The 12,472-nt window shown below is 31.1% G+C and overlaps 7 protein-coding genes across 7 annotated transcripts; 4 read left to right on the top strand and 3 right to left on the bottom strand. All coding sequences in view use genetic code 12, as the record gives it.

Annotated features, from left to right (window-relative positions):
* Positions 1-91: 91 nt before the first annotated feature.
* On the top strand, positions 92-1,870 carry HIP1 (Hip1p; the record flags this gene model as incomplete). The annotated part of the gene is made up of 1 exon (XM_051761341.1): positions 92-1,870. One exon carries the CDS (start codon positions 92-94, stop codon positions 1,868-1,870), a length of 1,779 nt encoding a protein of 592 aa, XP_051622232.1.
* A 118-nt stretch (positions 1,871-1,988) lies between these two features.
* Positions 1,989-2,483, bottom strand: KGF54_001017 (homeobox domain-containing protein; the record flags this gene model as incomplete). Its single annotated transcript, XM_051761340.1, has 1 exon — positions 1,989-2,483. The coding sequence occupies one exon, from the start codon at positions 2,481-2,483 to the stop codon at positions 1,989-1,991; it is 495 nt and encodes a 164-aa protein (XP_051622231.1).
* A 418-nt stretch (positions 2,484-2,901) lies between these two features.
* Positions 2,902-4,194, top strand: OBPA (oxysterol-binding protein related protein; the record flags this gene model as incomplete). The annotated part of the gene is made up of 1 exon (XM_051761339.1): positions 2,902-4,194. The coding sequence occupies one exon, from the start codon at positions 2,902-2,904 to the stop codon at positions 4,192-4,194; it is 1,293 nt and encodes a 430-aa protein (XP_051622230.1).
* Positions 4,195-4,673: 479 nt separating this feature from the next.
* Positions 4,674-7,511, top strand: PIKA (1-phosphatidylinositol 4-kinase; the record flags this gene model as incomplete). The annotated part of the gene is made up of 1 exon (XM_051761338.1): positions 4,674-7,511. The coding sequence occupies one exon, from the start codon at positions 4,674-4,676 to the stop codon at positions 7,509-7,511; it is 2,838 nt and encodes a 945-aa protein (XP_051622229.1).
* A 262-nt stretch (positions 7,512-7,773) lies between these two features.
* On the top strand, positions 7,774-8,343 carry KGF54_001014 (MTLALPHA1; the record flags this gene model as incomplete). Its single annotated transcript, XM_051761337.1, has 1 exon — positions 7,774-8,343. The coding sequence occupies one exon, from the start codon at positions 7,774-7,776 to the stop codon at positions 8,341-8,343; it is 570 nt and encodes a 189-aa protein (XP_051622228.1).
* A 28-nt stretch (positions 8,344-8,371) lies between these two features.
* Positions 8,372-10,018, bottom strand: PAP1 (polynucleotide adenylyltransferase; the record flags this gene model as incomplete). Its single annotated transcript, XM_051761336.1, has 1 exon — positions 8,372-10,018. The coding sequence occupies one exon, from the start codon at positions 10,016-10,018 to the stop codon at positions 8,372-8,374; it is 1,647 nt and encodes a 548-aa protein (XP_051622227.1).
* Positions 10,019-10,222: 204 nt separating this feature from the next.
* On the bottom strand, positions 10,223-12,382 carry KGF54_001012 (uncharacterized protein; the record flags this gene model as incomplete). Its single annotated transcript, XM_051761335.1, has 1 exon — positions 10,223-12,382. One exon carries the CDS (start codon positions 12,380-12,382, stop codon positions 10,223-10,225), a length of 2,160 nt encoding a protein of 719 aa, XP_051622226.1.
* Between the last annotated feature and the right edge of the window lie 90 nt (positions 12,383-12,472).

Raw genomic sequence — 12,472 nt, 5'->3', positions numbered from 1 at the left:
TTAGTATATATATTTATCTCAAAAGATAGAAACTAATTATATTTTATAAACTACCATTGTATTTATCATTATAGTTCAAATTCATATGTAAATGTCGAGTTTGGAGAAGAATGAAGAGTCATTGAATAGCCAACATATTGGAAGTATCGAAACTAATGAAATGTCAAAATGGCAGAAATTTAAGGATTCATTTAAAAGAGCAGATATACCAGATAACCATATAGTTGAGTCATCAAATAATAGTATACTACAGAACACTAACAACAGTGATAATCATGATTTAGAATTACAAGATAAATATTCAACAAATGAAGAAGAACCATCTGGTGAATTACATAGAGAATTAAAAAATAAACATATTCAAATGATTGCATTAGGAGGAAGTGTAGGTACTGGATTATTAATTGGATCTGGAGGTTCATTAAGAACAGGTGGACCAGCAAGTTTAATTATAGCTTGGGGATTAGTTGGTACAATGGTTTATTGTACTATAATGGCATTAGGTGAATTATGTGTTGCATTTCCAGTAAATGGTGCATTTTCTCAATATGGATCGAGATTTGTTGATGAAAGTTGGGGTTTTGCAGTTGGTTGGAATTATGCTATAATGTGGTTAATTGTATTACCTTTGGAATTAGTAGCTGCTGCAATGTGTATAAGTTATTGGAATAATGATATAAATCCTGCAAGTTGGGTTGCAATATTTTACGTATTGATAATGATAATTAATTTATTTGGTGTAAAAGGATACGGAGAAGCTGAATATTATTTAACTATTTTCAAAATTATTGCCATAATAGGATTTATTATCTTAGGAGTTGTTTTAGTTGTTGGTGGTGGACCTAAAAAGGAATTTATTGGTGCAAAAAACTGGCATATTGATAAAGCTCCATTCCCCAATGGATTTAAAGGTTTAGCAACAACTTTTGTAACTGCTTCTTATTCAATGGCTGGTTCAGAAATGTGTGGTATAGCTGCGCTGGAAGCTAAAAATCCTGCTAAAACTTTACCAAAAGCTGTAAGACAAGTATTTTGGAGAATTTTTTTATTTTTCTTTTTATCTTTGACAATGATTGGATTATTAGTACCTTATAATTCACCAGATTTATTAGGTAGTGGATATGTTTCTTCAAGTCCCTTTGTTATTGCTATTAAAGATGCTGGAATTTATGCATTACCTTCAATTTTCAATGCATGTATTTTAATTTCAGTAGTTTCAGTTGGTAATTCAGCTGTTTATGGATGTTCACGTACTGTTCAATCATTAGGTCAACAAGGTTTAGGACCTTCAATATTGGCATATGTTGATGTTAAAGGTAGACCATTAGCTGGATTAGCTTTAAGTGCAGTATTTGGATTATTATGTTTCTTGGCTGCTTATAAAGATCAAAGTACCGTTTTTGCTTGGTTATTAAGTGTTTCAGGTTTAGCTACAATTTTTTCATGGTTTAATATATGTTTATGTCATTTAAGATTTAGAATGGCTATGTCAAAACAAAATAGATCATTAAAAGAATTAAGTTTTACTTCAAAATTGGGAATATATGGATCAATATATTCAATGGGATTTTTAATATTGGTACTTGGTGTACAATTTTGGGTTGCTTTATTTCCTCTTGGTTCAAATGGTAAAGCTAATGCTGAGAATTTTTTTAAAAATTATTTAGGTTCTGTTGTTATATTAATTTTTTATTTGGGTCATAAAATATATAGTAAGGATTGGAAAATTTATAAAAATTTAGATCAAATTGATTTGGATAGTGGTAGAAGACAAGTTGATTTAGAAGTTATTCAATCTGAATTGGAGGAAGAGAGGCTATTGGCTAAAAATAAACCTATGTATATAAGAATATGGAATTATTGGTGTTGATCATAATATAAGAGTTGCAATTTCTGGAGTGATTCTGACGTTCCTTTCTTTTCTTCTTCTATTTGAAACCCTAAAATGGTTAGTATAACTTCCAAACGTAGAATTTAAAGTTCAGTACTTACCAATTTTGTACTTGAGATTTACTTAAGCCTGTTGCTTTGATCAATGAATTTAAAGTTTGAGTATTCAAGTAAGGGTGGTCAGCATTGTCTCTAAACCAAGTTTCCAAAAATCCTAAATTTACTTTTGACAATCTTTTTGATGGCTTGTTGACCTTATATTTCCCACTTGGTTTGATTAATCCTGCTTTATTTTCTTCCGGTGAAGTCATAATTTCAGCCTCTGAAACATGAATGGCCTTTTCAAGACTATCTGACCCGGTAGTTGTATTTTGAGCATTTATTCTATCCGCTAAAACTTCTCCAAGTAAAGTTGTGCATTGATTGATTTTCAAAATCGTATTACGATCTTCTGCAGTTAATTCTTTCAAGGATATCAATTTGACCATATCAGTTAGCTCTTTCACCTTTTCACTAATGACCTCGTAGTTGACGACAGTACATGTACACAATGATACTATATATCCCAGCAAAAATGTTAAAGACGATTCCATACTTTGATTAGTCGAAAGCCAGCAAGTGCCTCTTTCTTTTAAAAGATTAAAAAGGGAATTGGGCTTTGTTAAATAATAATTGAAATATTATTTCAAATTTGTTTCACATGTTTCAGCTTAATGCCGTTCAAAAAAAATATCACGCACAATGTCTTAAATATCATATTTCATTTGATCATTCAGTCTCACAGTAGAACCTCATATTTCGAGAGCATGTAATGATAGTTTGTTGTAAAGTACCGATTTAGGCAAATCATATTGAAGTTTCAAGGTGGTATTTCGTACTGTAGAAGAAATTAGATTTCGTAGGGTAGTGTTATGTTCAATTTTTAAACTATCAAAATTAATCCCTTGCTATCACAATAGCCGTTTTTAGTTAAAACTTGATCAAAAGACAGTAAAACACTACCACAATTCAATGGGACTAACTTCTAAGTTAGAAAAGCTCAAGCTTAAAGATCATGACCACGAGAAGCCATTGGAAAACTCAACAACTACAACTACATCTGCTGCTGACTCGGATGATATTGATGAAATGGACAATGAAGGGCAATCAATCTTAATGGGAATTATTGCACAATTGAGACCAGGAATGGATCTATCAAAGATCACACTTCCTACTTTCATATTAGAAAAGAAGTCAATGCTTGAAAGAATCACTAACTTTTTCCAGATCCCAGATCTATTAATTGCAGCCAATCATACAGAAGATCCTTTACTTAGATTTGTTAATGTATTAAGATGGTACCTTGCCTCTTGGCATATAGCTCCAAAAGCCGTTAAAAAACCACTCAATCCAGTACTTGGAGAAACTTTCACTTGCTATTGGGATGACCTTCCAGAAGGTGCTGGATCAGCTTATTATATATCAGAGCAAACTTCTCATCATCCACCAAAATCTTCCTATTTTTATCTAGTTCCTGATGAAAAAATTAGAGTTGATGGTACCGTTGTTCCAAAATCTAGATTTTTAGGTAATTCTTCTGCAGCTATTATGGAAGGATGGGGTCAAGTAACTCTTGGTAATTGGGGAGATGAACAATATGTTATGGATCAGCCAAATGTATATGTGAGAGGAATATTATTTGGTAAAATGAAAACCGAATTGGGTGATCATATGGTTGTTAGGTGTGAGGCATCAGGATTAGAAGCAGACATAGAATTTAAAACCAAAGGTTTCATTAGTGGTACATACGATGCAATTGAAGGTCATATTAAAGATAGCGCAACCTCGGAAGAATTGTATCACATTACTGGTAAATGGAATGATATTATTGATATAAAAAATATTAAGACTGGTAAAAAGGATGTTTTAATTGATACACACAAGACAATTACAGTCAAACCAAAAGTTAGACCTTTAGAGGAGCAATCTCCGTACGAATCAAGAAAATTATGGAGACCAACTATTGAAGCACTTTCACGTAGAGATCATGCAACTGCAACTGAAGAAAAATATAAAGTTGAGAATGAACAACGTGAAATGGCAAAGAAAAGAGCTGAAGATGGTGTTGAATTTCATCCCAAATTTTTTAAACTTGCTGATCATAATGGGAAGAATTCTAAAGATTTGGAGTACATTATTTACAAAAACATAAACTTATCAGAAACTCCACAACAGTTAACTGAAGATGTGTTAAGCATAGCTCCTTTTATACCTGGTCAAGTTTTTGATGAAAAATTCGAAATTCCGGCTTTTAAAAAACAATAAATCATTTGTCCTGGTGATAATTTAAATTAATTTAGATGTTTTCATTGAACGATCATTATACTTGAAGAATGCTTTTTCAAGGATTCGTACAAGATCATTATTTTCAATTTTAGACTGTTTGCTTTTTCTCTTCTTGGTTTTATTTATTAATTATTCTTCACTATAATTATAGTTAAATTTACACTTACAATTGCGATCTTTTCTTTCTTGTTCATAGACAATCAACAATTTCACTCTATTCTTATTTTACTAAGCTCAGGGCTATTCTGTCTTGTTATTAAACATCGATAATGTGCAATATTTTTTTATATTGACAGAATATGCAGCTCTTGATTAACGAGACAAGAAAAGAAAAAGTCAAAAAATTTACAAAGTGTTCTATTATTTTTCATTAAATAAATTTACAAAAATTATAAGAAATAGATATTATTATTAATTAATAATTCACGTCATTAATTCACTAAATACATGAATAGCAAATGTCTGAGAATGAGGAATTGAGAAAGCAAATTTACTCCCCTCAGCTTTCCTTATTACAATGTATAAATCTACTACGAGAGAATGGTAAAAATATTGGAGTTCAACATGCGTTAGTTCAAAGATTACACTCGTATTCTTATGATGAGTTAGAATTTTTTATACCACAATTTGTTCAACTTCTTGTCACCTTTGAGACTGACTCAATGGCTTTGGAAGAATTTTTATTAGGTTATTGTTCAAGATTTCCTCATTTTAGTTTAATAGTGTTTTGGGTACTTCAAGCTTTTTTATTTGAATTGAGAAATGATCCAGCTTCGTGGGCATTTCAAACTGTTCGGAAATTTATAAATAAATTACAGAGTATTTTGTTTAATGTGGAGGATTTAAGTTCAAAAAATTCAGAATTTAGAGAAAATTTACAGCCAGCGTTAGTATTATGTGGGGCAATTGCGTCTTCTTTTGCTTTACCAATACTTAATGAACATGTAGCTCCAATTATCAAATCCCAAGCTAAACAGCAAAAATCACTCGTTTTCAAACTAGCCAATTTTCAAAAAAATTTGACTAAAAATTTAACTATGAAGAATCAAAAAATCTCGACGGAAGAACAAAACAAGGATGGTGACGAAAATCTATTACAACTTAGTCAAGAGATGAAAAACCTTCAGACAAGCAGAATAAATAGACAATCTTTAGTGATCTTTCTGCCAGAAGATTCTGAAGCTTATACAACAGATGAGGATGATCAAAGATCACTGTACAAGAATGGTTCTCCAAAAGTAGGTGTATTTGCAGATGTGGATGGCAACTTGAAAGTAAACACTGTCATAAAATCCAAGAAAAGTCGATTAAGACAAGAACAATCATCATCAAAACCTTTAGACCTATTAAAATCAAAAGAATTAAATAGAAGTTCCCAGTCGTTACCTGACTTGACACATACTTGGTCAAGACCTGAGATTTTGTCCACAGAATCAGAGATGTCTTTACATATAATGAGAAATTCAACAGATACTCAATCAAAAAAGGTACAAGCACAAATGATGTCCTCGAAATCAAAACTGTATTCGGAATTATTAAAAATTCTACGAGTAAATTATTCAAAAAAAGAGACGGAATTTATCATGTCACTTCAGGATATTTCATTAAGAATGTCACAGGTTCCGAAAGCAGCTAGAGTTTCCGCCTTGAGAGCTGAATTGTCAATAATAAATGAAAACTTATTACCTTCAGAAATTGACATTCCTCAATTATTACCAATTACAAGTAAGAAAAATAAAAAATTTCATCAAATTTTAAAACTAAATATCAATGAGGCTTGTGTTTTGAACTCAGCAGAAAGAGTACCTTATTTGTTACTTATTGAATATTTAAGTGACGAACTTGATTTTAATCCTTTTACAGAATATAACCAAAACCTTATTAATTCAAGATTACAAACCTCAGAATCAAAACGTAGCTATGAGTCAAATAATACAGATGACGAGTCCTTTTCAAATGACATGAGGGGTATATCATCTATGGAAAAATTACCAGATATGCTACATGATGAAACTGATTTGGGTGAATTGCCCATGCTTGGTTCAAGAAATGTCAGTAGAGATTGGACACAAGTAAAATCCGAAAATGATTCAAGAAGGTCATCACTGGATGATGATAAAAGTAGCCGCATTGTAACACCCGTTATTTCAAGTACAGCAGATACCCTGGTTCTAGCGGATCAAACGAGAATTGCATCATTGATGCTTCAGCAATTGGAAAGTTCAGGACAATCAAACACTCAACAATTTATAGCCATAAAAGATAGAATAGTGAAATCAATGATAAGTCTACAAGATCAATTTGAAACAATTGATTATGAGAAGATGAAAGAATTGAAAACCGATGAACAAGATGCTGGTCAAAGAAAATTAGAAAATGATTTCAAAATAAGTGAAGATTGGAATGCAAAAAAACAAAGAATTAGAAAGGCAAGTGCTTACGGTCACTTAAAAAACTGGGATCTTTGCTCGGTTATTGTTAAAAATGGAGATGATTTACCTCAAGAATCTTTTGCCTGTCAACTAATAACAATGATTTCCAATATTTGGAAAAAGCATGGAATTACTTATTGGACTAAGAAAATGAGAATTTTAATCACTAGTGCAAATGCTGGATTAGTAGAAACAATCACCAATGCTATGTCAATTCATTCTATAAAAAAGTCCTTAACAGAACTCTCAATTGCAAGTGGCCAGAACGCGAGAGGCAGAATATTTACTTTACAAGATTATTTTGAGAAATTATTTGGTGATTCAAATACTCGTAGATATAAATTAGCTCAAGAGAATTTTGCAAAAAGTTTAGCTGCTTATTCTATCATATGTTATGTATTACAAATTAAAGATAGACATAATGGTAATATTATGTTGGATCATGAAGGTCATATCATTCATATTGATTTTGGATTTTTATTGGGAAATTCACCAGGTTCAAATATTGGATTTGAAGCTGCTCCGTTTAAATTGACCTCAGAATATGTTGACTTACTTGGTGGTCTTGATTCGGAATTTTATAAATTATTTGTTCAAGTTTGCAAAGATTGTTTTAAAGTTTTAAGAAAAGAATGGAATCAAATTGTGAGTATAGTACAGTTAATGCAGAAAGATTCAAATCTTCCTTGTTTCAACAATGGAGAAAATACTAGTATATTGTTGGAACAAAGACTTCAACTACAATTACCGGATGACTTGATTGATCAATTTGTTGAGTATTCGCTCATTAATAAAAGTTTAAATAGCGTTTATACAAGGTTGTACGATCAATTTCAAATGATTACTCAGGGAATATATAACTAGATCATATTACAATTTGCACATTTCCTTTAAATATTTAACCTTTATCTTTTATCTAATTTGCCGAGACTTGTGGCAAGAGTAGTCAAAATATGATTACGTAAATTTGACGCATGCCGTTTATATTTCTGAAATTAATTAATTTTTTGCCAAAATAATAAATTATTATATTTCATTATATTCAGATGAAACAGATCCCTTAAATACTATATAATTTAATGAGTTCAAATATCTACTTACCACAATCATTAAATTAAAGATTCAGATGGGGTCTAAAAGACCAAGACAAAGGAAAGTTCCTAAAGAATTTACAACACTATTCAAGCTTCTGAATAAGAATAACATACCAAGAGCGAACACTCCCACTTTGCTTGACACTGGAAAACCAACTTTTAGACTAACATCATTGCCAAAAATTCCTAAACCTAGTCAGGAGTTGCAACAGCTAATGCTTGACTATAGTGTACTAAATGAATTACAGTGGTCTCCCGACATTTCTAAACCTGGAAAAACTAAACGGTCAAAACAGAAACCAATAAACTCCTTTATAGCATTTCGATCATTTTATAGCAGAGCAATATCAAATCCGGAACATCAAAGAGAATTATCCCGTAAACTTGCAGAGTTGTGGACAAATGAGCAAAATCGAGATACATGGAGTCAATACACCCAATCGTATAATATTTATTTAAAAGAAAAGAACAACAATATGACTTTCGTTGACTGGTTATTGGATTCGTTGGACATTAAGTTAGACAATAGCTGGTTAGATAGTTTGCAAGTAGATGGAGCCAATGAACTCGCATCAGGTACAGTAGAAGATGTATATTTATAAGAATAAATGATGTATTTATTTAATCTAATTATGATTGTGTTGGTATTTCACTCTTGGCTCTTTTCTGAGTTTCATCTGTGGTTTCTTTCTTTCTTTTCTTCGTGCTTTTTTTTGGTCTTATTTCTCCCTCAATGTATACATCATTCGGGAGATCCAAAAGCTTCACGTTTTTAATTTGAATGAAATTGGTGCCTTCTCTGTATGTGGTAAAGCTTTTGCAAACATTATAAAACTCTGAACACGGATATTGAATATCCAATTTTCTTAATCCATCCAGCGTCTTATTTAAACTGATGTCCAATCCAATATAGTATTTTGATAAATAAAGCTTGCTGCCAGTATCGTTCTCAGCTGTCGGAACATTCAACTCCTTCAAGTAATTTTCGCCCAGCAAAGTTCCATATGAGTTAATGATATCTGAGGGTGTCCGCTCGTCTAAAAAATATATATTTGAAAAATCCTTGACATATGGATGTGCTAGCTCCACACCTTCAGTGGCTTCTAGTTTCATGACTAATTGCCTCAATTTACTCTCAACGAATCCATGCCATTTATGATGTTCTTCTGCAATATCTGAAGTTCCAACTACCACACAAAGATAAAATTTATATTTATGGAAAAAATCATGCCTTTTGAATAAATCAGACCAATTTTTGGTACCATTGAAAATTTCACTCATCAAAACAGCACCCTTAGCAAGCTCCGATAGGATCACTTTTTGAGTTGAGTTGGTTATATTATGAGTAGCACACATAGACGGGTAAGCTGGTGTTATGACGGGCATTTTATGTAGTCTATCGTGCGAATATAGACGTGGATTCCAAACTCTTACTTGAAGTGGACCATCTTCTATTGCTTTTAGTAACACAGGTTGCGGCCAGCTCCATTTGGTATAGATATTAAAAAACTTTTCCACTATTACGGCACTAACAGAATTTGGATATAGTTGACAAATTCTTGCCGTCAACATGGCCCAAGCAACACCTCCGGGAAAACCAAACACATTACCATAAACCGCTTTCTGCTGAGCCCATAGTTTGATGCACCTCAAAGCATGCTTAAACACTGTTGGTTTTGGTACCAATTGCAAAATTTCATCCGTCACTCTAGTACCATTTAAGGATCTAAGATCTCTTTCATCCAAGTTTTTTAGTAAATTTTTATCATCTAGTGTCATATCTAATGGCACTCGTGGGACATTCAATCTAGCCATGATTAAATCAATTGATATACCATCAAATTCTAATTTTATAATCGGAACAAAAGCATCTGTTACACCATTAATTTCCTCGAGCTCTGGCCTTTTTCGAATCATCTGATCAAATACACTGAAAAAGTCTTCTCTTGTTACATGACGCGGTACAACAACTAGTGCATCAATATCGGACGAGGGACCATAAACTCCCAATCTGTAAGAACCAAATGTAAAAATTTTTCCCCCAGCGTCTTTAGCCATACCATCTGACATATTCTTGGTTTTTGAAACTTCATACACAAACTCTTGTACTAATCGCTGAAACAATGACAAAACCTCGACTCTTTTTTTTGTTGCTGATTCACTTTCAAACGAACCTCTACTTTTTAATTCCTGTACCAATGATTCGTTCAATGCATTTTCTTTTGGAGTTGGATTGTCTGTTGATATAGGTGGTGTGACCCCAAAAGTCTTGGACATGCTAGGTTGGTGGACTGTCTACCAAACTCAATTTAAACTTTATTTTTCAAAATTCTCGTCTGCTTAATTATCAGTCAACACAAAAAAGATAATACGAATTACAGAGAAATTAAATTGTACCATCGTTAGTTTATTATAAACTTGTACATTCAGCTCGGCATATTTAAATCTAAAAAGCTGACTTCAATCATCGAAAAATATTTATTAGTCCTTCTTGCCTCGTTTACTAACCCTAACATTAGCCATAACTCTTCTAAGATATTTGTTATTTTTACTAAATTGAATTAACCATTTAATAGATTCATCGTCCAATTGATTAGATCTAGCAGCTTTTTTAAAATAATTTATAATTTCAAATCCATTTTTCATTTTTAAAATATTATTAAATCCATATTTTTTTGACTCTTTCAAGAAAACATCAATATATCTAATTTTATTATTTATATTCAAATTTTTTGAATTTAAAATACCTGAAACCAAAGCTGGAAAATATTGAATTAGTTGGTGTTTATCATTTGAATAATATTTCAACAATTTTATTGAATTTCCATAATCATCTAATACCGTTGCATAAAGAAGCCAGTAAGTTACCCAAAATGTTGATGTTTGCATTTTACTCATTATGTCTTGAAGTAACTCAATTTTGTTCTCTTTACGTAGTATGAATCTATAAACATCATGTGAAACAATTTTAAGTAAATATTCTTTTGCAATTGGATCATTTTTATAGTAGAAGGAATTTGAATCAAAAGTTTTGTGAATAATATCCATTACTAATGCAATGTCATTGGTATTTAAAAGTGATATTGTTTGTGCTAATGAACGTAACGAATTGTGAAATGTGTTTTTTTCATTTGATGATAAGGATTCGTAAGAAGTATTGAAATCTCCAATTTTGGTAATTGTTTTCCTCAAGATACTATTTAAAATGATAGCAAAAAAAGTTTCATCAATAAATTTGCTTCTTAATAATGCTGATCTGAAAATCTCTAATATTGCTTGTTTTGATTGAGGTTGTATAAGAGCCAATTTGTTGAAATCTTCGATGCTTGCATGAATTGATTCTGAGTATGTTGTAATTAGGTGTCTTGAAATTTTGACATTGTTACTATAGTAAGGAATCAATTCGATGTAATGAGCTGAATTGAAGTTTTTTAGCCCCATCACAATATTATTCTTCATCGATTCTTCCAATGGTTTTACTAGTGTTAAAACTGATGGTTCATCTGGAATTAATAAATCTAAACATTCAATGGCTAATGGTAAGTCGAGTAGTTTCATGGAAATTAAATACGCAGCTTTAACTTCCTCATTTCTTGGTTCCTTAAGCATCAATTTGACAATATGGTTCAGAATTTGTTTTTGTAATGGTGACAATCTATAAGCCAGGAATAATGCAAAAGGATTCACCTTCGAATGTAATAAATATGTTGCATCCACATCGTTTAACCTAACACCTGTGGATAAAATCTCTTCAACTGCTTCCATAAAAGGTTTAATGTTTTCAGGTAAATCATCAAATAACAAACATGAATAAAATTCAAATTTTGGTAGTATACAACTAACCCAGCCAGGTTGAATTAATATTTGTGGATATTGCACTAGAATTTCATAAATCTGATGCTTGGTGGCCCCTTTGTATAGCAGTATTTTCATGATTCTTTTTAGTTTAATAACTGATGCAATAAAACCATTATCATTATAGTTTAAAATATCATTAAAAGTTCGTAAATCATTAATTTCGTGATAAATATTAAGTACTTGTTTAGCATTAATATTAAAAATATGTACAAGTGAATCTATAATTTGTATTTTATAAGTTTCTTTCTCTTCAAAATTTGGTTGACTTAGTATAAAGTCTATAATTGCAAATTTATTATTTTGTTTAGTTAAAAATGTACTAACGGTTGTCAAAAAGTCATCTAAATCTATTAGTGTTTCCCCCATAAATAATTCCCAACATGCAACATATTGCTGATGAAATAGAAGTCTTTCGATTAATAATTGTTTCATTGGTCCATTGATTTCAGGATAGTAAAAATGTAAATATAACCTTGGATCAATTAAAACAGGATCATAAGATAAAACAGTATATAATTTGTTCTCAAAATCTAAAGATTTCTTTAAATCTTTTTTCAAGTTTGGAATTTTTTCAATTAATTCTTGAACTGGTTGATCTAAAATTTTATCATGTTGTTCAGTTAAAATATTCGTAACAAAATTTGTAAACTTTTCAGGCAATGATGGAGTTAGGTTTTTATTAAAGAATGAAAAATTTTTGGAATATAATCTTTTTTGAATTAAATGATGTCGTATGTATGTATTTATTATTATCGGTCGATGCCGTATTAAAAATCTTAGCATTTCTTTATGTGTATAGTATTGAAGATTTCAATTTAATGTTATAGTATTTGAATCATAAGTACTTCTTTTAGTTGTTATATAATCTTATTA

This window comes from Candida jiufengensis, assembly GCF_024610255.1.
Source record: "Candida jiufengensis strain CBS 10846 chromosome Unknown scaffold7, whole genome shotgun sequence".
In the NCBI taxonomy this organism is placed as follows: domain Eukaryota; kingdom Fungi; phylum Ascomycota; class Pichiomycetes; order Serinales; family Debaryomycetaceae; genus Lodderomyces; species Lodderomyces jiufengensis.
Note: the sequence above shows the minus strand (reverse complement) of the source record. Positions and strands in the feature narration are given on the sequence as shown.